The sequence below is a fragment of the Podarcis muralis genome, chromosome 2 (assembly GCF_964188315.1).
Source record: "Podarcis muralis chromosome 2, rPodMur119.hap1.1, whole genome shotgun sequence".
Lineage (NCBI taxonomy): Eukaryota > Metazoa > Chordata > Lepidosauria > Squamata > Lacertidae > Podarcis > Podarcis muralis.
This window is the reverse complement of record NC_135656.1, coordinates 40,434,127-40,458,779: the sequence shown is the minus strand read 5'-3', so window position 1 is coordinate 40,458,779 and position 24,653 is coordinate 40,434,127. Positions and strand designations below refer to the sequence as shown.

The window sequence follows — 24,653 nt, the reverse complement described above, 5'->3', positions numbered from 1 at the left end:
CCTGTCCAGAGTCCTTTCTCCCCTGGTTGCACACTTTATGTGTTGATAGAATTTAGGTAGGACCACTTTCAAATCTGCCTGGTTGAAATCCCCGCATACAAGAAATGCAGCCTCGGGATACTTGCCTTGATGTCTGGTGATGGCATCATGCAGAAGACCCATTGCCTCATTGATGTTCGCATCAGGTGCAATGTATACTATAGTTATCAGTACTGCTGTAAATTCTCGGGGGAGATATATAGGTCTGCATTTAAGCGTCATAAATTCCACAGTTGGGGAGCAATGACTGGCTATCACAGCGTGGTTTGTGCACCAGCTGTTATTCACGTATGCACACAAACCTCCCCCCCTACTTTTACCAGAGTCCTCTGTTCTATCATGGCGGAACACTGTCCTGCCGACTATAAACAAGTCTATTTTACTGCTGTGGTGTTTTTTCGCTTTTTGTTTTGGTAAACCACTTTGCAGATTTTTAAAAATTATATTCATTATCTATTTAATAAAATTTAATAAAATAACACAAGCCAAAACACAATCCAACCTGTAGATTTAAGTATCTGTCCATAGTCGCCTATTTGTTATCAGAGGCCCAGAATCCACATTCCTTTGTAAGAAAATATGAAATAACGTAAAACCATTTTTGCAGGCAAAAAAATAAAAATCAATGTGTGTGTGTGTGGGGGGGGGGGGTGACAAGAAATCTTCCACACCGGGTACCACCTGACCTTTGTACGCCTCTGCAAACAACACCCATATACGTACAACATCCATCAAGTGAATTTAACCTTCTCTAATTGAACAAGCTGACTGACAGGCTTCCTCTTAAGATTCTATTAATTTTAAAGATACAGTAACATATACAGTGGTACCTCGGGTTACATACGCTTCAGGTTATATACGCTTCAGGTTACAGACTCCGCTAACCCAGAAATAGTACCTCGGGTTAAGAACTTTGCTTCAGGATGAGAACAGAAATCATGCTCCGGCGGTGCAGCAGCAGCAGGAGTCCCCCTTAGCTAAAGTGGTGCTTCAGGTTAAGAACAGTGTCAGGTTAAGAACGGACCTCCGAAACAAATTAAGTACTTAACCCAAGATACCACTGTATATCTGTAAGGGTTGTGGGCACAGACGGGGCTACAGAATAAGAAAGAGGAAGAGATATGGAAATATAGGGAGATTGGTGTGCAAGGGAGTATTGAAAAAAATATGAAAGAGGAAAAAGGATGAAGGAGATAACGGTGTGTGTGTGTGTGTGTGTGTGTGTGTGTATACACAAAGGGAAATATAATTTGAAGGGGGAAAGCAACAGAACCCACCTCTCTTGCAGAGACACCCTGCTCATTCTTCTTATGATGAAAACTGGAAAAATGATCTCTACCTCTTTGCTTTCAGGTTTGCACACCAAAAGTTAGGCAATATGGAGGGAGCAGGGCCAGTTGTTTTTTCCCCATCCTTTGGTACTCTGGGATGTGGAAGAGATCAATATCTGAGAGAGTGCAGGAGGAAGCTCTTTGCCTGCTGGAGGAAATGGTGACCATGCAAGCTCCTCTTGTGTCTACCTTATCTCCCCTCCAACCCCCCCAACCCCAAAAGCAGCCCCCCAGGGCAGGGAGAAGGAATTTGCTTAATTAGAAAAAGGAATGGGCTCTTATGTAATGGAAACCACATGAAAAGCTGCTTGAAACATTTCCAAGTTAAAACTCAGTTCCATCTGCACTCCATTGCAGCAGGATGAAGTGAAAGGGGAAATATTGTTAAACAGCAGCAACTGGCAATGTTAATTTCTTCCACATTCTGGATTACTGTGATATTTATTCAGTCCAGACAATGATTTTCAGGGGAAATAATATTGCTAATGAATAGCATTTCCTCCATCCCCTGATACTCAGAGTACGTCAAAGTACAGAAGCACTTGAGCTTGAATTTTGCCCAATCTACTGTTTGCTATGGAAAAGGCTGTCTTACATCATATTATATATGCTGACATGCCAATAGCTCTTCTGATACTTAGATGGGGTGATTCCTGTGGGTGAAAGCAGTGGATTTAGGGCTTGATGCAAAGCTCCAGCTGTGGATTGTAGTTCAAAAGTACATTTGTTGTAGAATGCATCAACAGGCTCCCCCTACTGATGGTTAACCCCGTTTAGACTCGAGGGGCGGAGTTGAACTTTGAGGTTTCTCCAATGCCTAAGCCAATACCTCTCACATGCTGTAATCAATAAAGTTGTGGCCTTTTCTAGCCCATTAACATTAAATACTGTGTCCGTGTGTCTTTCTTATCCCCAGGCGTGGGGGGAGGGTCCTCGAATCACAAGTACATTTGTTGTAGAAAGCATCCATTTTCAGAATGGACTGTAAAATTTCAACAGACTTGCCATTGCGATGAGGTCAAACAAACCCCTGTGTTGCAAAGAGAACCATAAGAAGTACCTTCAAACCATAACAAGTTAGACCTTAATTGTTTCATTTGATTATTTGTGTTTTGTCTGTTACTTTGCACTGCTCCTTTAATCCCAAACTCATGGTATTTGTAGTGTTACTTTGCACTGTACCTTTAAACTCAACCTCCTTGTTATTAGCACCACCTGGAGTTGGCTTTATATGTTTTTCAAAAAATATTGTTAGTAGCAGTGACTACATTATTACATGAGCACTGTTCCATAGCATTTGATATTTTCATTTACATACATTTATTCGATATAAGATGGGGTATGTACTCTTTTTCATTGCTTTTTGTATTATAATTTTTGTAAAGTGATATGTGCTTGCAGGTCATCGTTTGTAAAATTTTATTTTCAGTTTATGAAGCAATTCTATATCCTCCCACCACGCTGATGAAGAATTCTACAAAACAGTAGTCAATATCCGGAATCACTGTTCAGTGTTGGACATCATATTTGCTGAATACACAAAGCTTCACAGAATGTCTATCATCACACAAAGTCTGGTACCTCGCTTCATTTAAAGATTTTCAGAAACTTTAGACTAAAGATTTCATTTTGTACTTGTTATGGTTTGAAGGAATTCTATAAAGATTGTCTGTTGCGTATGTACATGGTCATCATGTTGCCTAGACATTGCTGACATTGTGATGAGGTCAGCAGTTGGCTCCACGAAGTTATAAGCACGCCCCAAAGCAGTGATTTCTGTTTATGGCTGCAGTAGCTATGAGACTCCAAGACTCCAAAACCATTAAAAGATGTATTCAGGCATCCAATTATGAATGATACAAAGACATTGTTGGGTTGTTCACCATGAGCACCAGATCTTATTTTGCTGCTCCTACCCCTTTTATTTGCCACAGCTAATGGCCGCAGCAGGGACGCGGGTGGCGCTGTGGGTTAAACCACAGAGCCTAGGACTTGCCAATCAGAAGGTCGGTGTTTTATGTGATTTTCTTTCTTAAAAAATGCAATAAAATATTTATAAAAAAAAAAAAGAAGGCCGGTGGTTCGAATCCACGCAACGGGGTGAGCTCCTGTTGCTTGGTCCCTGCTCCTGCCAACCTAGCAGTTCGAAAGCATGTCAAAGTGCAAGTAGATAAATAGGTACTGCTCCAGCGGGAAGGTAAACGGCGTTTTCGTGCGCTGCTCTAGTTCGCCAGAAGCGGCTTAGTCATGCTGGTCACATGACCCGGAAGCTGTACTCCGGCTCCCTTGGCCAATAAAGCGAGATGACCACTGCAACCCCAGAGTCGGCCACGGCTGGGCCTAATGGTCAGGGGTCCCTTTACCCCTTTACCTTTAATGGCGGCAGCAGTAGGAATGCCCAGTTTTTTTTAGTGGCCTGGCCTGACCATCATTTCCCCTGGGTGTAGTGTGATTGTTGAGTACTGTGAAGGGAAAATAACAGCCCCTTAAAAAAAAAATTGCAGCCACCAATATGGGGTGGATGTCAACCAGCATTCTCCACCCCAGAACAATGCTGCATACAAGTTTCTCTGGTTGAAGAAAATAGTACCTCAGCTATTGAAGAAAGAGCAGTGCTTGTAAAAATAAAGATGTGTTGGAAAGGGAGGGGGCGTAGAGGGAATGATTGCTGCTATGAATTGCTATCTGCTTTCCTGAATTTCATTGCCCTTCATAAACCTCAAGGAAATCACCTCCAATTTCCAAAGACAATAAATGGGGCCAGAAAAACAGGGGCCATTTGGACTCAGACCCAAGATCTAGAGTGTCATTTCCTGCTGAGAACAAGCAGTTTCCCATTTCCTTTTAAGATACAATCCTAAATTCAATGATTACTGCTGGAATTATTGGTAGGATGGTTTCCAGCATACAGGTTGTCAGCCTATAAACTCTCTCCATTGCCATTCATCTCTTGCAAAGGGTCCAGGTTCTGTATCTAACAGACGAGGATGAAAATAGGCTACAAGCAGGATTTGTAGTCAAGCACATAGTGCTGCATATTTAGCAGATTAATTGCACTGCAGAAAGAATGCTGGAGAGATCACACCTTCAGGAAACCATGAAGAAACACAAAAATATCTTTTGCTTGGCTTTAATTACAAAAATAAAAACTCCTCTTACATGAAATCTATAAGTATGACCCATTCACCAGGGTACTGAGAGAGGTACACGCTGCTCTTTATATACTATACCCAATTGCTGACACGGCTTAATTAACATAACTTAACAGCACCTGCTATACTGCTTCACAGCTGTAAAACTAGGTCATGATATTTACTCTGGCCTTTAAAGAGATACATATCTTGTGAAACAATAATGAACCTTAATACAGTGGTACCTCGGGTTAAGTACTTAATTCGTTCCGGAGGTCCGTTCTTAACCTGAAACTGTTCTTAACCTGAAGCACCACTTTAGCTAACGGGGCCTCCCGTTGCCGCCGCGCTGCCGGAGCATAATTTCTGTTCTCATCCTGAAGCAAAGTTCTTAACCCGAGGTACTATTTCTGGGTTAGCGGAGTCTGTAACCTGAAGCATATGTAACCTGAAGTGTATGTAACCCGAGGTACCACTGTATTTAAGTAAACCATTCAACACATAGGAGAAGCCAACTCCTAGGGACTGTGGGGGCTTTGGCCAGACCCCTGCCAAGTTGATGGGCATTGCCATTCAAATGGTGTGCGCGCACTGTGTCATGTGATCAATGATGTGGGGCGGGGCTTACCTGGGCCCCTGCAATATTTCATTCAAGTTGGCACCCCTGGTCAAGCACATCTGGTATTCTAGCTTCTGGAAGAAGGAGACAAAGAAGACGGGGTGGGCAGCATCTAGGGATGTTGGGGGAATCACTTGAAAAGTAATTATCTTTGAAGTGGTGCACCCAGGGAAGGAAATTGATTTGTAAATATCCGTTGATGGCTAAGATATGCATGTTTATCAGGTGCAGCAATATACATTAAAATTACATGTATTTTTCATCAGCAGACAATGAAAAGGAAAGGAAGACTTGTGCAAAAGACACCAATAATAGTGGAATGGAAAATGCTGGGTGAGAGTGCAAATGAATATTGGAACAGACTGTGACACAGTCATACATCTCAATGGGATGAGTTGCAAACCCAAGGATCTAAGCCTAGATCAGCAGTTACAAGAAGTTATAAAGGGCCTTATAATAAGCATCCCTTAAGAAGTGAGATGTCATGAACCAGATGCTCCAAAGTTCAATTTTCTATATACAGTAAGTCATTTTAAAAGCTGCTCTATGACTGTTTGGGGTATTCAGCCAGAACTTTTTTGGGGGTGCACTAAAAATATTCAAAATATCTAAGACTGTGCATATCATCTCAATTTCAGATGTATATCATTCCCAGAATAATGGACTACCTGCCTGTAAGACAAAAAATTATAGCTGATTGTGAAAAACTGTGCCTTCACCCATGAGACAATGGAGTTCCCCACATAGACAATGGATGCCCCAAACCCCCATGACTATATTGACTGCTTCCTTTTCACATCTGAGAAGGTAGGTAGAGTCAAAGCTTTAGTGGCACATTTGAAGATGTTTAAGGAATATATCCAAATTGGACCTAAATATGAATGCTACATTTGAAACCATACCACCATGTCTCAACACAAACTCCTCTTCTGGGTGTATCATTGACTGCTGAAGGCCATTGTGATGATTGCTAGACCACTGTCAATGCTGATTGTTAAAAGTATCCCTGAGACAGGAATACGTTGGTAAAGATATGTGTTACAGTTGCTCTGTATTTGACTCTGCACACGCTTTAAAGTCTTAAAATGCATAAGTTTTATATTTCATGTGCATTCTAATAAATAGACAGAGATATAAAATGGTAAAGATTTTGATGCACCTTGGACAACTATTAATATTGTTAGGACCATACCCACCATCACCATCACCATCATCACCATCACCATCATCACCATATTTATACCCCATCTATCTGACTGGGTTGCTGACTGGCTTCCAACATATAAAAATAACAATAAAGCTATACAGGGCTACTTTCAGATGTCTTCTAAAGACTGTAAAATTACATCTCCTTCACTCAGGGGGGGGGGGGGTTCATAACTCCATACTCTCCAAAATTTCTCTGATGAAAATAGGGACGTCCTAAGGATTGTTCCTGGAAAATAGGGAAACGTGGAGGGTCTGTAAGGACTGCCTATCTTGAAATATTTTCTTGTCATCCCTAAACTTTTTAGACTTGTGTTTTTGTCTCTGGGTCATGTTGTCATACCACATGGCTGTTCCAATTCATTTTGTAAAAGTAAAATACTTTCTTTCTTTACTTCCTGCCTTTGATTTAAAATTAACTTTTAATGCTGTTGCCCACTCTCAAAAGGAATATATCTATTCTCTTGCTTGATTACTCTTACACAATTGGGTTGCCACAGGGCCTTGTGCTTAGCTACCAAGAATGTGAGAGATAATTATATAGAAGTTGCCCAGGTAAGCAGGTTCACTTGCTTGGGGTCAGGGGTTGTTCTTCCCTACTTCCCCTCTCTGCCACTTTGTTACATAAGGCAGGAAGCATCTTCTGGCTTTCTTGCTCAAGAATATGCTTCTTCTCTCCCCTACCTCCATTCGTCAAAATATTGCAGGAAAAGATGTGCCTAAGGAAGTTTGAATTACCTGAAAGGTTTTCTCACCGCAGGCATGGAAGCACTGACAGAGCACATTTCTACGTGTTACTTAATGCTATAGATGCCAGTAAATACCTTTGAGGGGAAGAACCCTTGAAGGAGAGGAAAGTTGAACTTTCTCCTGCTTCCTCTGGCTTGGATTAAATTTCACCTTCATTTAAATTTCACAGCAAGAGAAATGTTCTTCCCCTGTCCATTAACTTTCTCTCACACACAACCCCCCAAAAGCATTAGACATGCCATTGCATGAACCAGGGGCATGGAACTGGTGACCCTCCAAGTATTATTGGATTCCACCCTTATCCCCCAGCCAGCAGGGACAATGATATAGGATGATGGGAGTTGAAGTCCAGCTGCATCTGGAGGACCATGGGTTCTTCACCCAATATAAATGAATATCTTCACATGTATAGTTTAATCTGACACTTATGTAGTCTTTCACACTTGGTTATGGAAATGGACCATGTACGTGAGTGGTCGATGGGCTTATTGTTTCTGTGTCTGTTGCTTTTATGCTTCTAGTTTTAATTCATGTCCATCAGTCTGTTATTCATGGATGATGTTGTTCTATGCCAGAGTGGTCCAACTTTTCATTCCAAACGGGTGGCAAGAGTGTTTTGACATAGAACCTGTGGGCCACTCACTGCCTTGATGCACAGAAGGGGTGAGTGAACCCAAAATTTGACAACCCCCCCACCAGCCCTCATGTTGCCTAAGCATGGCACTAGGCGTGAGGCTCTGGCAGCATTCTAGAGCCCTCCCACTTCCTTTTCAAAGTTGGAAAAGCACTAACTAGGCTTTGTGATGGAGACAGGAGGACTCTGGGACCCTGTCAGAGCCAGCCTTCATGCCTCCTTCCTAAAGCCCAGGGCCTTGCTTACCTGACTTTGGGAAGGAATTTGAGTGCTGGGGGGCCATCAGATGTTGCCAAGGGCCACCAAAAAGGACCTTGAGGGCTACATGTGACCCTTGGACCACCCTGTTTTGCTAAGTTTATTTACCGTATTTTTCGCCCCATAGGACGCACCGGCCCATAGGACACATCAAGTTTTTTGGGGGGGAAATAAAGAAAAAAAAATTATTCCCCCCCCCCGAGGCGCTTGTGGGGCAGGCAGCGGGGAGAAGCGCTCTTCTCCCTGCCGCCCGCCTTCAGATCAGGTCCGGGGACAGCGGGGAGACATGCTGCGCCTCCCCGCTGTCCCCAGAGCTTGCGGGGCAGGCAGCGGGGAGAAGCGCTCTTCTCCCTGCCGCCCGCCTTCAGATCAGGTCTGGGGACAGCGGGAAGACGCGCTGCGCCTCCCCACTGTCCTCGGAGCTTGCGGGGCTGGCGGCGGGGTCTCCCCGCCGTCAGCCTCCAAACCACTTCGGGAGACAGCAGGATGGCGGCGTTCCGCCTCCCTCTGTCCCCCGACCTTGTGGGGCTGGCGCTGGGGCTCTCCTGAAGCCTGGAGAGCGAGAGGGGTCAGTGCGCACCGACCCCTCTCGCTCTCCAGGCTTCAGCGAAAGCCTGCATTCGCCCCATAGGACACACACACATTTCCCCTTCATTTTTGGAGGGGGGAAAGTGCGTCCTATAGGGCGAAAAATACGGTACATGTTTTGTTGAGATAACATAAATATTTTAAGGCTCAATAAGATTACTCAGGAGTTTTTCCACAAAGAAAGCTTAGCCCTAATTTTTAATTGATATGAAAATGTTCTAGAGGCAGCCATGACAATAAGTATTTCTCAGATATATTAACTTACTACAAAAATATTCTGTTTCCTTCATCCATATCTTATGCCCAAGCTGGAAAATGCATCGGGTAAGAAACTTGTTTACTGGTGGTGGGGGCAGGGGAACGTGACTGAAAATGAAGTATGAACGCACCAAATATCAATATCAGATATTGATTGCACATTGGTTATTTGTACCATGCAGTATAAATTAATGCTTCTTTTCACAAGGGTTATTGCTTCACTATCTGTGTTGTAACACAGTTTCCGGACAGTGTGTTACAACATAGATGGAAAGTCCTTATATTTCCTTTCAGGGTGGGTGCGTGGCTCACTTGATTTCAGTCAAAACTTGGTGGCATATTCAGAATTTATTTGCTGTGAAGTAGAGCAATTACTTCTAGATGCTGGTTGAAATCAGGAGATGCCAGTTCAGATCTGACTAGGAATCTACTCACCGAGGGGTCTGGCCTACCATCCTTACCAGCATTAGGATGGCCATTGATGGATAAAAAGGTGAGGTTGTCCGTGATGGGAAGATGGTGGTGTTTGAACATGGATATTATGGTTTAATAATATTATTTCATGGTTGCGTTAAAGAAAATGTACATTGTTGTCCGTAACATGTAATTCTGTACCCAACCTTGATGTTGAAGACATAGAAATTAACCTATTTTCAGCCCAGGTCTAGAGCTTATGTTGATGATTAACCCACCTTTCCTAGTGGAACACATACTGGAAATAAAAGAACTAAGATTATTTGGAGAAGGTTGGAGTTGGAGTTGGGGTTTGGCTGGGGCTCTAATAAGCAGCTGTGTTTTCATCTTGTCTTTCTTTAGTAGTTTCCTGGATATATTTGACCAAAAGAAGAGCCTTAGAGGAAGATGGAAGTGGCTGTAACAGGAGCTCTGTTCCTTCTCTGGGTTCTCTTCATCTTCATTTTCTATTCCTTAAAAATGTACAAGGAGAAAAGCCAGCTACCTCCAGGCCCCACTCCCTGGTTCTTCCTGGGGAACCTGCTGCAGAAAGATGTCATGCCTCTGAACAAAAACTATTCAAAGGTAAAGCCATTTCTTGTTGCGGTTTCTCTCTGTTCCCTTGTCCCTGTGGCACGGCATAAACAACCATTGTCTGGAATGAAGCAATGTGTAGAGGAGGGACAGAAGGTTAATTGTTCCCTGTCTTGCTTATATACTTTTCCATTCTTCCTTATAATAAAGGCATGCTTTGAAGGGGCCCAGATTTCTGTTTCCTTTCTCTTTCCTTATTTTTATTTGTATTGTTTTTTACTTGATTTTACTAGGTTTTGTTTACTGTTGGCATGTGTCTATTTTGCATGCTCTTTAGAGCTTCCCTGAATCAACTTAAGATCCCTCCAGACAATTGGTTTATTCAGCATTCATTCTGATTTGCTTCCACAAAGCTTAAACAGAAGTTACCATAAAAAATAATGTCAAAAATTTGGGGGCGTCTTATACATGTATACATCTTCCCCCATTTCCCAAAATGGGAGTCCTCCAAAATAGGGGGCGTCTTATACATGGGGGGGGCATCTTATAGACAGAAATATATATATATATATATATATATATATATATATATATATATATATATATCTCACATTTGTTTTGATTTGCTTACAGGCCGGTTCTATGATAATGAGCATTCATTCATTCTTCATTCATTCTGGTTAGCTTGCAGGTTGCTTATAGTCATTTATTCACCCCATGCTTTTCAATACATTTCCCCATTACTTTCCAACAAGCATTTTTTAAGTCCATTTTTTTAAAAAAGTGGATTTGTTGCACTAGGATTATGTTAACTGCATAGACCCAAGATTTTATCTTGCAATAATAATGACAGTTTGGAGGCACCTAACTGAAGAGAGTATTAAATGAAATAGCAATATTCATTTAGAAAAAGCACAGCAGCAGCAGCAGTAATATACATTAGATTTGTACATCATTTCATTTTATTTATTTATTAAATTTCTATACTGCTCATCATCTGAGGATCACAGGGTGGTTTCCAACATGGAATTTTGAAACCATTAAGTTGCAAGCTAGCTGTAATCGGCTGTATGTTTAAACACACCCAGTCAAAGGGTAGTGTAGGCACATTGCCAAGCCCTGTCCCTTCCACTGCATGATACCTATAACATGTGAAAAGCTCTCCACTACTCATGGAGACTCTTACAGAATTTAAAACCCTGATTGTGATTGGCAGGTCTCATGGGAGTAAATAATTGTACTGTAATCCATAACAGTATTGTACTGTAATCCACATAATTGTTAAAAGATCACTTAGGGCAGTTGTAACCAAATGTGAGGGACGCAGGTGGCGCTGTGGTCTAAACCACTGAGCCTAGGGTTTGCCGATCAGAAGGTAGGTGGTTTGAATCCCCACAACAGGGTGGGCTCCTATTGTTCGGTCCCAGCTCCTGCCCACCTAGCAGTTCGAAAGCACACCAGTGCAAGTAGATAAATAAGTACCGCTCCAGTGAGAAGGTAAACGGCGTTTCGGTGTGCTGCTCTGGTTCGCCAGAAGTGGCTTAGTCATGCTGGCCACATGACCCGGAAGCTGTCTGTGGACCAACGCCCACTCCCTCAGCCTATAGAGTGAGATGAGCACCGCAACCCCAGAGTCGTCTGCTACTGCACCTAATGGTCAGGGGTACCTTTACCTTTAACCAAATGTGATAAATAACAAGCTGAAGCCGAACCAGGAAGTATGTCAAGAAGCATGGCCCCGTGTTCATTGATTGGTCTGGGCATAATTATATGGTCATGCTTTAGAGATATGAAGCAGTGGTTGATCATACTGAAATGTATGATGTGATACCTATTGCAGTGTCATACTTGTTAAAGGGGCAGCTAAATTTCTTTTCTTCACGTGCCTGTCTTTCAAAATGAATCAAATACCTGATGTGGTTTCGCCTTATTTAGGAACAGCCTTCTAGCAGCCCATTCTCTAAGGAGCCATCCAGGTGTCCTTTTTATTACACATTCATGCTTATTTGTACTCATGATGACATTGGAGTCATCATACACAATCCGATTTCCAGTACTGTTTGTACTTGCAAAAGTTCTGAAGTGGACACAATGTTTTGTTCCAGTCAGTGCACATCCCATAGCTTCCTGTTCAAATCCTTTTTTTCTTTTAAAAAAAGATTTTTATTAAAGTTTTCAAAGTTTATATAGCAACAAAACAAAACAAAAGAACAAACAAAAACAAGTATAATTTCAATCCCTTATTTTCTTATAACTTACTTCCCCGACTTCCTCATACCTCCCCTTTCTGTATTCTAATTTCCAATTGTTAATTCAGCAAATCCTCTCCCTTATTTTCCATTTAAATTTTTAACCTTTCATTTCTATACTTAACCATTACCGCTGAAAACCACATATTTTCTAATCCAGCGTCATTCTAGCATTCATTAATTTTACAATGTTTCTTAAGATAGTCCTTAAATTTCTTCCAATCTTCTTCCACTGTCTCTCTTCCCTGGTCTCGGATTCTGCCGGTCATTTCTGCCAGTCCCATATAGTCTATCACCTTCATCTGCCATTCTTCGAGGGGGGGTAGTTCTTGCAACTTCCAATACTTTGCGATGAGTATTCTTGCTGCTGTTGTGGCATACATAAAAAAAATTCTGTCCTTCTTTGGCACCAATTGGCCGACCATACCCAAGAGAAAGGCCTCTGGTTTCTTCAGAAAGGTATATTTAAATACCTTTTTCAGTTCATTATATATCATTTCCCAGAAAGCTTTAATCTTTGGGCATGTCCACCAAAGGTGAAAGAATGTACCTTCAGCCTCTTTACATTTCCAACATTTATTATCAGGCAAATGATAGATCTTTGCTAGCTTGACTGGGGTCATGTACCACCTATAAATCATTTTCATAATATTTTCCTTTAAGGCATTACATGCCGTAAATTTCAAACCGGTGGTCCACAACTGTTCCCAGTCAGCAAACATAATATTATGGCCAATATCTTGTGCCCAATTAATCATGGCTGATTTCACCGTTTCATCCTGCATATTCCATTTCAACAGCAAGTTATACATTTTTGACAAATTCTTAGTATTGGGTTCTAACAGTTCTGTTTCCAATTTTGATTTTTCCACCTGAAAGGCAATTTTTCTGTCCAGTTTATACATTTCCATTATTTGATAATAATGAAGCCAGTCTCGGACTTTATCCTTTAATTTCTCGAAACTCTGCAATTTTAGTTTATCCCCTTCTTGTTCCAAAATTTCCCAATATTTTGGCCATTTGGCCTCCATATTGGGCCTTTTCAAAGCTTTAGCTTCCATTGGTGACAACCACCTTGGGGTTTTATTTTCCAATAGATCCTTATATCTAATCCACACATTAAACAATGCTCTCCTGACAATATGGTTTTTAAATGCTTTATGTGCTTTAACCTTGTCATGCTTCCTGTTCAAATCCTATAGCTTGTTATAGCCCAAATGTTCAGGTGCATGTTGCTTTTGTTGCACCACAGTATATACAATGTATGGATGTAAATTTTATGAAATAAACAAATGTACCTGTCAGTGTCTGGACTGAGGAGGAATGGTAGGAGCCACCCCCCGAACCTTCCCGAGAACAGGAGGACAGTATAGATTTAGAACAGTGGTCTGCAGAAGGACATAGTTCAGAGACTGCAGAGGGGAAATGCTGGGGAATATTGGGAGAGGAACAGCAGGAAGAAGAAACACTGGGGGAGAGATAGCCAACAGACTCAGAATCTTTGGAAAGCATTCCTGAGCCCTTCTCTCCCAGGACTAGGCATGCATTGAGAGTACTAGAACAAAAAGCTCAGAGACAGAAAGCCCATATCAGCTGGCGCAGGGATGATGTAGGATAAGAAAGATGGTGGTTGGAATTTACTTGGAGTAATGACATTATTTAATAGGGACTACATTCCTTTCTCTCTCTGTGTGAATACTGAATAAATTGGCTGCCACTGGGGGGAGGGATAGGATTCCCTGAATCTTGACAGTATCCCTCCAGATGGCAATAATGTAATAACACTGAGGAACTATTGGGGAACAACTAATAAAGCTGAATTCTGCCACTAATGTGCAGTTACTGCATCAGCAAAATGTTGCAGCATATGCCTGCAAAACCCCGCACAAAACAAGTTGCAGGTGCCCTAAGAGATATTGCAACCATTCCTTAAGATAATTACTCAAAAAGAAGTTTCATTGCCTAATTAAATAACACTTTCTTTGTGCCTTCAGCTGGTTGAGAAATATGGCCCTATGTTTACAATCTGGATGGGACCCAAACCTATGGTCGTGCTTTGTGGATTTGATGTGGTAAAAGACGCTCTGGTGGATCATGCTGAAGCGTTTGGTGGGCGTATTAACAGCCCCATCATTGATCGAGTGACCAAAGGCCACGGTAGGCTATTTCTTCTTACTTTTTATGTATAGTTTAGCTCTACTTTGATTTGTAATGCAGTCCCCCAAAATGTGCATGATAATTAGCATCATGTCTAGGAAAGAAAGAAAAGAAAGAAAGACAAACACTATCAAGCAAGGCATTATTTTTTTCTGTGGCTTGCTTCTCCAAAGAACCATTTTTGAAAATCAATTCCCCCCAAAGAAGCTGCTTTTTTTGATCCAGGGAAGCTGTCCCTTACGCAATCACTTAAGAAAATAAATAAACATCAACCATTTATTGAGTCTGCAAACTGAAAATAGCAACAGGATACGTTGCTACCTCTCTCCAGTGCCAATAACATGTCATTCTGAACATGGGTGACATGATTTCACCTTCCCACCCCAACTGCAGCTAACAGTGTGGGCTACAGGCAGGCAAGGGGGTGATGCCATGTCTCTTACCATCCGTTATTTACTTTGTTATGTGGCACTGGACATGCCTATTTATGCAACCAAAGAAACAAAAATCCCTTACACAACAAGGGACTGGGCTCTTGGGGGCAACAATTAGTTGCCAGATTGTAACTACAAATGGGGATATAATTTTAAGGTGGAAAGCACCAGAACTACCTTTTCATGTAGAAACTTCCTGCTGGTTCCTGTTGGGTCAAGAACTGACAGAATGACCTTCACCTCTTTTCCCCCCCAGGGATAGTTAACTCTAGTGACATAGAATGGAGAGAGCTGCGCAGATTCACGGTTATGACACTGAGAGACTTTGGAATGGGGAAGAGATCCATGTCTGAGAGGGTGCAGGAGGAGGCTGTGTGTCTGGTGGAAGCATTGGCAGCCACAAAAGGTAATCTAGCTCATTAATAAATAAAACTGATAAAGCACTATCCCAGGGCAAGGAGAGGATATTTATTAAATTGAATATAGGAATGGGCACTTATAGTATGTTAGCTTTTGACATAGTTAGAATATGTGACTGTTAGGCTCAGTGGCAGCAGAGAGGCAAGCTTTTCCCATTTGTCCTTTCAACTCTCTCCATGCTCATGTGAACACCAACTCATGTGTTGTACTTCCACAGTAATATTTTCCACTAATCCAGTAATGCCTATGAGAGAGAATCTACCTACACTTCTTAGGGGTGCACACTGTGTGCAAATTGTTTCAGTGAAAGTTGTTGGGCTTATTTTTATTTAGTGTCAACATGGCCTTGTGGGCCACCTGAAACTCTGTTGCAGGCAATGCTAGCAGAATCAGCATCAGATAAGTTAATTAAGTGGAATGTTACAGCAAAGAAATGAAGGGGGGTTTGATTATTTGGACTGTGGATGGGGTAGGTGGCGGTGGTGGGGAGAGAAGGAAACCCAGTGCCTCTTTTTTCTGCCTCTCACCTCCCAAAAATTATGTTTAATTGCAGTTTTAAAATAAAAATTAACACAGCCCCCCCCTAATTGATTTAGGACTGGATACAATTTGAGTGTTGCCCAGGTTGCCCTGAATATTGTGTCGGAGCCAATTTGTGGACCCAGATACGGCCTCACAGCAAGTCGGTGTCAGGGGTACAGCTGCGCACTTTACTACTACTTTTAATTTCTTTAACATTTGGTTCTTGGGACTGATGGAAATGCAATCTACCAGGCTCAAGCTGTTTAAACAGTTTTTAGACTTAATTTTGTATTGGGGTTTGAAGATGGTGGGCTCCACTTTCATCAGGCCTTGCTAACTGTCTTCGGTTCCTCCTACAGGACAGGGCTTTGATCCGACAACTAGAATCACATCCGCTGTTTCCAATGTGATCTCATCAGTCATCTTTGGGACTCGCTTTGACTACGCAGACAAGACCTTCCTAAAGCACCAACACATTATAGAAAATGAAGTTGGCCTTTTTCGTACTATCTTGGGACTGGTAGGTTGTTCCTTCTGAGTTGCAAACATTTTCCTCACTATCAGGAAAAGGAAAAACAAAACCTAGCTTGTTGGAGTATGAATGATGGCACGAAGGGATCAGAACTGTGTGCTTGCCTAACTATCAGATGAAAATAATGTTCTGAAAATGTCTTCCACAGGGTTGAGATGGAAATTAACACAACCACAAAGTTCCAATGATTTCAGGGGAGAAACTGGACCCTTGAGCAGGGCAGGCAGCAGAAAAGTTGGAGGACTTAACTGGGTTGTTCACCAATAGCAGCAGATCTCCCTTTCCTTTCCTGCCCCCACCCCTTTTACTTACCCATTGCTCCCCCCCCCATTCGCCTGGCCACCATTTCCCTCTGGATGCAGTATAATTGTAAACATTGCAAGGGCACATTTGTACATCTATAGAGGCATAGGACGCCCTCTGCCACTCTTAGCACCTGAGGAAGTCTGCAGGAAAGGAAAAAATAATTTTTTTCAGGTAGTTGGAGCCTGAGTCATTTAGGGCTTTAAAAACTAATATTAACACATTGAATTGGGCCAAGAGACAAATTGGCAACGTGTGCAGCTTTTTTAAAACAGAGGTTATGTGAAACTTAAACAGAACCCGAACCAGTAATCTGGATTTTGGACCAGTTGACATTTCTGAGTCATCTTCAAGGGAAGCCCCATCATCCCCAGCTCTTAGGAATGAGGTAAAATGAACCAGAAGCTCAGCAGTTCCTGCTGGATTTCGAAAATAAGTAATTAAAAACAACAACTGCTTCATTACTTTTCAGCCAGAATCTTTGTGGCATACTATATAAAGATGGATTTCCAATATTTAAGGCTGGATGTGTCATCTTCATTTCAGCTGTACTCTGCTGTCCCTAAAATATTGGACTACTTTCCTGGAAGGCACCAAAAGATTTTTTCTGATTGTGATGAGTTGTGTGCTTTCTTCCGTGAGAATGTGAAAGTACACATGCAGACGCTGGATCCTCAGAACATCCGTGACTATATTGATTGTTTCCTTATCAAGTCTGAGAAGGTATGTGGGTCAAAAAATGTGTTTGCACTGGCATGGGTGCCCAGTTATGTCCTAGTCCATGTGGGGAAGGGATACCAGGCCAACCAGAGTGCCCCTCTGTCTTTGCCTCCTCCCCATGCAACTTCTCTCGGCCACTCCTTGCAAGGCATTGTGAATTATTATCATTATTCATTAGGCTGAGGTATCCTGTGCCCAGTTTTAAAGTCTATGCTTAATGTTGCACAAAACAATGCAAGTGCTTACGATAAAAATAAAATTGGTTCACTCAGTTTACAGTCTATATGAGTACCATGGACAGCTACTTTGCCCAAACCAAAATACATAACCAGTTACTCTTTTTTTTACTGCCATCACTCCTATAATTTCTGATCCCATATATTTTCAGATATACAGTGGTACCTTGGGTTACAGACGCTTAAAGTTACAGATGCTTCAGGTTACAAACTAAAAAATAGTACCTTGGGTTAAGAACTTTGCTTCAGGATGAGAGCAGTAATCGCGCGGTGGCAGCGCAGCAGCAGCGGGAGGCCCCATTAGCTAAAGTGGTGCTTCAGGTTAAGAACAGTTTCAGGTTAAGAACGGACCTCCAGAACGAATTAAGTTCTTAACCAGAGGTACCACTGTATATAATCTTGGTTAGCTCTAACATTCCAGTAATCAAACAACACAACGTTTGTAATGCAATGATATGCAAGTGCTTTTCTTTATATTTCAAAAGTAATTCTATTTTAAATACATGTGATTGGATTAAACACCTCTTGGGGTGAGTGCAGGATTTCACCCATGATGCTCATTCGAACAGGCTAAGCTGTCTCCATTTTGCCATCTTTCTTTATAGTCAATTTTCTCTCCCCCCCCCCTTTCCCTCTGCCTCATAGGAACAAAGGTCTGCTAGTGACACCTTCAGAACCGAAAACCTTGTCATGACAGTGTTTGGACTTTTTTTGGCTGGGACAGGAACCACAAGCTTTGCCTTGATCTCTGGCCTCATGGTGATGGCTAAGCTGCCACATATTCAAGGTATTCAGATACCCCAGAGAAGTTTAAAGTGGAAGGGTTTTGAGGGCTCCCTGGTGTCTTCAAATGGCACTTATGCCCAGGGGTAGGAACATTGCCAGAAGAGATGGGGCCTCAGAATTCTGGAAGCACATTTTCCAAATGATATTTGTTACAGGAGAAGTCCAGCAGGAGATCAACAAGATGGTAAGGCACAGAGGAATGAGTGGAAATCACTCAAGAGGAGAATTTGTGTTTGCATGAGTTTTCATGATGTCGGAGAGTGCCCAAGTTTTTCACTCTGTCAGATGAGAAGCAGAATCTGAATCCAGGAAATACATCTCTTGAGTCTTTTTCATTACAGCAAAAGTCCAACAGGAAATTGATGAGGTGATGAGTGCCACCCGTGCCCCTAGCATGGAAGATCGTGTGAGGATGCCTTTCACCAATGCAGTTATCCATGAGATTCTACGATACCCACCATCAATTAATGAGACCATTCCCCGTACAACGTCTTGTGATACCAAATTCAGGGGGTTCACCTTCCCTAAGGTATGATGGCCCAGCATTTTGCCATGATAATTGTGGAGAAGAAATGGTGCAGTTTTAGGAACTGATTGTATGAATGGCCCTGGACTGCCCTCATGGAGGCAGGGATGAGATCAGTAGTGGAGATCAGTAGTGGAGATCAGTAGTGATTTTGTTGGCCTAAGCAAATGAGCTGAAGGAACTAGTGATAGAGGAGAATATTGTTTGTTCGGTTCACATTTTAAAATGAACCAGCGGAATTAGTCTTTCACAGAGCTATGCATACAAAATGTATCTTTTATGGGGAAAATGTGTACTAAAATCAATGGTTTAGTGGGAAAATGCACACAGAAGCACAGAAGAAAGCACACAAAAATATATTTTAGATTGAGAATGGGTACATAAATGTGTATTTTAGGGGAAAGTGCATACAAAAAGATGTAGAATATAAATGCTAGTGTTTGGTGAGGTTTTAAAACAGAAATTGTCTGATGGGATGGAGCAGAATTATGACTGAATGCTGGTGAAAATGTCACAGAACAGAACTATAATGATCCCTCTGCCCCCGAAAGAAGCTGATAGATGCAGCCAGCTGTTTATGCTCCAATTTCATAATTTTTTAAAAAGGAATTCTACTGGTCATATTGATTGGAATGGAATGTATGGCAGTGTGTACTTGAGGACTAATACAGGAGTGGAACAGAATAAATCCGCTCATCCCTAGTGGAATCCCATTCTTCTAAGTTAGCATCCCCATTTTATCATTTTATCATAGTATGGCTATTTCCTAGATAGTCATGAATTGAGACCAAAAATGTAAATCTGCCATTTTCTATCCCTGAAGGGCACAGCTGTTGCTCCAATGTTCACAACTGTGCACCGTGACCCTCTCCAGTGGGAGACTCCAGAACAGTTCAATCCTGGACATTTCTTGGATGAGAAAGGCCAGTTCAAGAAGAAAGATGCCTTAATAGCCTTTTCGGCAGGTAATTATATGAGCCTGTGGTAACTTATGTGCAAACAATGCCATTTCCATTTTCTTTCAAGAGACAGTGTAAGGAAAGAGATATGGCTGCACTGTGGTCTAAACTACTGAGCCTCTTGTGGTTCCCAATCAGAAGTCGGCGGTTTGAATCCCCGCGGCGGGGTGAGCTCCCACTGCTCGGTCCCAGCTCCTGCCAACTTAGTAGTTCGAAAGCACACCATTGCAAGTAGATAGATAGGTACCGCTGTGGCGGGAAGGTAAATGACATTTCTGTGCACTGCTCTGGTTTTGCCAGAAGTGGCTTAGTCATGCTGGCCACATGACCCAGGAAAACTGTATGCAGGCATATGCCAGCTCCCTCGGCCTGTAAAGTAAGATGAGCGCTACAACCCTAGAGTTGTCCGTGACTGGATTTAACTGTCGGGTCCTTTGCCTTTACCTTTACAAAGGACCAGCCTTTTATTCTTCTGTACAATATCTCTGGAAAGGAAGTGAAACAACATCATTTCCATTGATGCTGGGATTGTTTTGAACTGTCAACAGACCCCATGTTTTGTAATTTCCCTGAAGGATTACATGGGACTCTGTTGTAAGCTGATGGCATGCACCACTTTTTAAAAGGAGGCAGTACCCTCTGTCCAGCTTCTAATAGGCTTCTTCTCACAAAGCACTGTGATTTGAAGTAAAATGAGAGACCTATAAAGTCATTCCCTGGTTGGACATGCAAGTCTTGTAATTATATTTCCCTCCCTGGTATTTTCTGTGAGTAGGGGATGGCACAAAAACATATGATATTGTTTGAAAAAAATTAAAGTACATCTGGGTCAGGAGTCACTGTGCGTGCAGTGTGGGGCTAGAAAAGGATAAATAAACTGGAATCTTTGGAAAACATGAAGTTAAATCCCTCCCATTCTTTGGTTGGAGAACTGCATCAGAAAATCTGTAGAAGTGAAAATTTTGAAGATTGGTTGTGTTTCTGTTCTCATATGGTTTCAGAAAGGGTGCATTTGATAGACTGAACTTTAAATGTGAACTGAATCTCATGTTTCCCCATCTCTATGTCAGGCCAATCATAATATTATTAGTCTTAGTCTTACTCTTAGTTTTAGTCTTGATTTTAGTATTCCTCACCTTTTCCCATAATGTGACTCAATATATTATACTCTAGCTGCAGTGCATTTTTGGGGCTGCATTAGTATTCCCAGTCCCCAAACCAACATTGCATGAATTCACTAGGGGTGTATCTGCACACAGGAAATATAAAGCTATAAATAAGTCAGAAATTAAATTGTTATATGATTTAATTGCATAGAAAAGGATTTTTGCTCTCCACCACCATCTGGTGTTGCATGTTTATAACACATTCAAAACCTTATTTTTTTGACTAATGGAGCTGAGTCCTAGGTTTCCTGCGCACTGTGTAGATTTTTGGGTTACTGGTTAGCTGTGCCTTCTTTTTCTTTGCCAGGGAAGCGGGCATGCGTTGGGGAAGCCTTGGCGCGAATGGAGCTCTTCCTGTTCTTCAGTACTCTGCTCCAGAACTTCACCTTCCAGCTGGTTGGAGCTGCAAAAGATATGGATTTAGCCTCTTTGTTTACGGAGTTCAGAGCTAAAAATGTCTGTCCTCTGATGAAAGCCACCAGACGTTCAGTGTGATCTTGTGACAAAAGATAAGCAGAAAGAATGTGGTCAGTGGCTCCCAGAATATTTGTAGTAGGTAGAACAGGAGTACTGTGAGGTGCCTTCCTTCACTCATTCAACACCTCTCAGTTTCACATAAGGGTAATAGCCCTAGATATCAGGTATTAAAAGTTTTCTTAGCATGGCAAACGAGAAGAGCCTTTGACCTTTCAATCCCTAATGTCCAGTCAACTGTTCATGGGCTCATTAGCACTTAATAAAATGTTCCACATCATCAACTATTGCAGTGTGTGTATGTGTTTTTTAATTCCCCCCTCATATACTGTTATAAACATTTGCTCTCTTCTGCAGATTATATTGAGGGGTTTTTTTGTTCTCTCAAGTATACATGGTTTCTTGATTTCAGTTCAACTACAAGTAGGGCTGGGCAATATCTGGCTTTCAACATCGCAAAATATCCTCAGGTAAATATTGCAATATACCGATATATCACAATGTCTGAAATCAGGATGGAGCTATGTAGAGGCATTGGCTGGCTTCATGGTTCCCCCCCCCCCATTGTGATTTTGCATGGCACGCGTGCGCACACACATCATGATTCACAATATATTGCCAGGTCAAAAATTATGAAACCGACAGCACAATATAGATTTTAAACTGGATGCTATATTAATATATCGCCCAACTACTAATAGGGATGAAAGTGGATTTTATTTTCATTTTCTCTTTTTTTAATGATCATGCCCGGATTGGAACACAAGCATTCAAATCAGATTGCATGTCTATAGACCTTTCTGAGGATGATGATTTTTATTCACCCCACCCCCACTCCTTCATTTTAACACGGCAGTCTGTGGGCTTTCTGTCAATTTCCCCCTTTCTTCTTAAAAACTATTTCCAGCCACTTGAAGCAGCTGGAAAGCACAGTGTTTGCTGTGTTCATTGAAATGTTTTAACTAAAAAAGCCCCTGGAAGTGGCAATGCGTTGCTGACTAATTCTATGTAGTGCCCCCCCCCAAATACCACAAAAAGAGCCTAAGTCCCAAGCACTCACTGTCCAAATTGTGCTCACTGTGTGAGGGGGAAGCTTGCCTTGCCAGTTCAAAGCCCCTTGCAGAGATGTCACTGTGACATAATATTAAACTGCAAAGAACTCATGATGATAAGGATCAGTAGGCTGAGTCACCTCTGCAAGGCAAGTCAAATAGGTGGTGATTTTGCTGCCAAAACTAGTGAAGTGAGCACAGCGCCATGCTTTTGAAGGTGAAGGAGCAGTAGGTGAAGGGGCAATGTTGGTCCAGAAGAATTGTAGGTTTTTCTTTCCATTTGTCAGAAGTGTTGGTCAGATTGCAAAAGTCACAGATCCTTTAGAAGCCTGAATCCCACCTCTCTAAGGGCAAAACTAGATGATGTGCCAATTGCAGAAATGCAATCAGATTCCTCATCTTATCCTCCAGATAACCCTGGAGAAGCCTAAACAGCTTCTGAAAAAGGTAGATGACAAACGTTGTAGATACTTCCAAAACCAGAAATTCCACCTTTCTGAACTTGCATCTATTTTGTGTTTTGTCAGAAGCAAATGTAGAGGTTATGATTAAAATGTCCTGAATTGAAGGTGAGAACTCTCTTGTGTTTTTCATAGTAGGGTAGTAGAGGGAATTTCAGCAGGTGAAGGTTTTCTCACTTGTGTCAAACTGGATTCTTCTTCTGCACAAGAATTCTGGCACTGCCTTATGTTGCATCTGGTCATGGTACTGTCAGAGTGATGGGTCAGATTACCCAGTAATTTCTTGTGGTGTTCCAGGAAGCAGAAAGATTACCCCAGAATGGATTACCCCACTGTACCGTCTTTCTAGCTTACAATACTCAAGGCAGTATACAAGCTGAAGAAACAAAGAATGTACATCTTATAACAATCTAATGCAATACAAAAATGTGATAATAAAACATAACATATCCATTTCACCTCCTGGGCATGTTTATGACCACATGCTGTGGTAATTCAGCAAGCTTTGGAAAGCGTTCTCCCTCCCTGGTGTCAGTGGCAGATCTTGGGGTCTCAAATTCCAGGGGCCAAAAATTTGGCACTCCAGCCTCTTGAGCTCCATTATAAATAAAAGCTGTGGCATCTCGGAAGCTCTGTGCCCAGTGTCACCAAACCCATTGCACTTCCTTAAATCTGCTTCCGCTGGTATGTTCACCTGACATGCACACTGTAAGGGTTCCAAGCGATTGCACGAGAGCAAGCAGGCAATTACCTGCCTACTTGGTAGTAAAGCCTTGCTTTAGCTGCTAAAATAAACTTTATCTGTCCAGAGCGCCACTCTCCCGTGGCTGGCTCATTCACTGGAAGAATCCGTGAGTGGGCGGTTCTTAAACTTTCCCCAGCAAAGTAATTTCCTGACCCCGAGTCTACGCCTCCCCTCTCGGCACGGAAGCTTACTGCGCAAGGAAGGCATGGGTAACGGAGGACTCCACTCCTCCCTGCTTTGCCAAGGCAAGGTGTCTTGGCACTGCCTCGCCTCCTCCGAGCCCTGCAACTCCTCTCCACTGGAGGTGTGGTCACTCTCCTCTGTTGAAGAGGAGCTGCTTCCCACGATCCTTGGAGGCTCTCTATAATCCATGCGGCTTTTCCTCTCTCCCTCCTGTACCGATGGCAGTTCCCTGACACACACCCTCAGCCATTTTTCACCTCAATGAGCAAGCCAAGTCTAAAGGCACTCCAAGGACCCACCCCTCAAAGGCAGAGTCCATGGAAGGTGAATAAAGAGTGTCCTCAACCCAATAGTGCCTCAGACACTGCAGAAACCTTTTCTTAAATATTCTCACTTACCTGGGCTAAATGCCAATTGCGCCAAATTAAGGAAACACTTCTCCAGTCCCACAGTGTGAAGTCAGTGGGGGGGAAAACACCATTGCAGAAAGATCAGGGCAGCTAGATGCCCAGCAAGAAAAAAGATAAATCGCTAATCGAGTCTCTTGGCTTATGGCCAGACCCGTACATGGGGCAATGCAGCTAAGAAAGCCTTACTTGAGATGCATAGCAGTCAGCAGGTGAGAGCCACATCTATGAATTACAAACTGATCAGTAGGTATGTCAATACACTAAACTCCTGTATAAAAATGAGCAGGAACATAAAGTCACAAAAATGGAAACTGCACTAAAGGTCTGTCCAGCTCAGTATTGCTGACTTCAACTGACACCAGAAAAGAAAATGTTTTCCCTGGCTGACTTCACAATAAATGTGCATCAGTGCACAGCCTCCATGCACGACATCTCACATTTCCAAGGGTTAGGGGGTTAACTCGGAGTTCAGGTCAGAGTGACGTTCTTTTAATGAGTAACTAGCTCTTGCTAATAA

General features: G+C 42.2%; 1 protein-coding gene and 1 long non-coding RNA gene across 3 annotated transcripts in view; one reads left to right on the top strand and one right to left on the bottom strand.

The window, feature by feature from the left end:
- Positions 1-21,569, top strand: part of LOC114590732 (cytochrome P450 2C23-like) — a 26,089-nt gene extending 4,520 nt beyond the window's left edge. Inside the window, exons 2-12 of one of the 2 annotated variants that reach the window (XM_077924315.1) lie at positions 5,387-5,642; positions 5,759-5,927; positions 9,631-9,852; positions 14,045-14,207; positions 14,898-15,047; positions 15,943-16,103; positions 16,965-17,141; positions 18,020-18,161; positions 18,502-18,689; positions 19,510-19,651; positions 21,119-21,569. In XM_077924315.1, coding sequence (XP_077780441.1) covers positions 9,676-9,852; positions 14,045-14,207; positions 14,898-15,047; positions 15,943-16,103; positions 16,965-17,141; positions 18,020-18,161; positions 18,502-18,689; positions 19,510-19,651; positions 21,119-21,306 — 1,488 coding nt within the window. In that variant the 5' untranslated portion in view covers positions 5,387-5,642; positions 5,759-5,927; positions 9,631-9,675 and the 3' untranslated portion in view covers positions 21,307-21,569. Of the gene's footprint in view, positions 1-5,386; positions 5,643-5,758; positions 5,928-9,084; positions 9,308-9,630; positions 9,853-14,044; positions 14,208-14,897; positions 15,048-15,942; positions 16,104-16,964; positions 17,142-18,019; positions 18,162-18,501; positions 18,690-19,509; positions 19,652-21,118 lie in introns of those variants that run through there. The other variant, XM_077924316.1, reaches the window with a different exon arrangement.
- LOC114590735 (uncharacterized) lies at positions 20,934-24,653 on the bottom strand. The gene is made up of 2 exons (XR_013391847.1): positions 24,125-24,653; positions 20,934-21,214 (listed from the first exon to the last, which is right to left on the bottom strand). It is a non-coding gene; the product is annotated as an uncharacterized LOC114590735 (long non-coding RNA).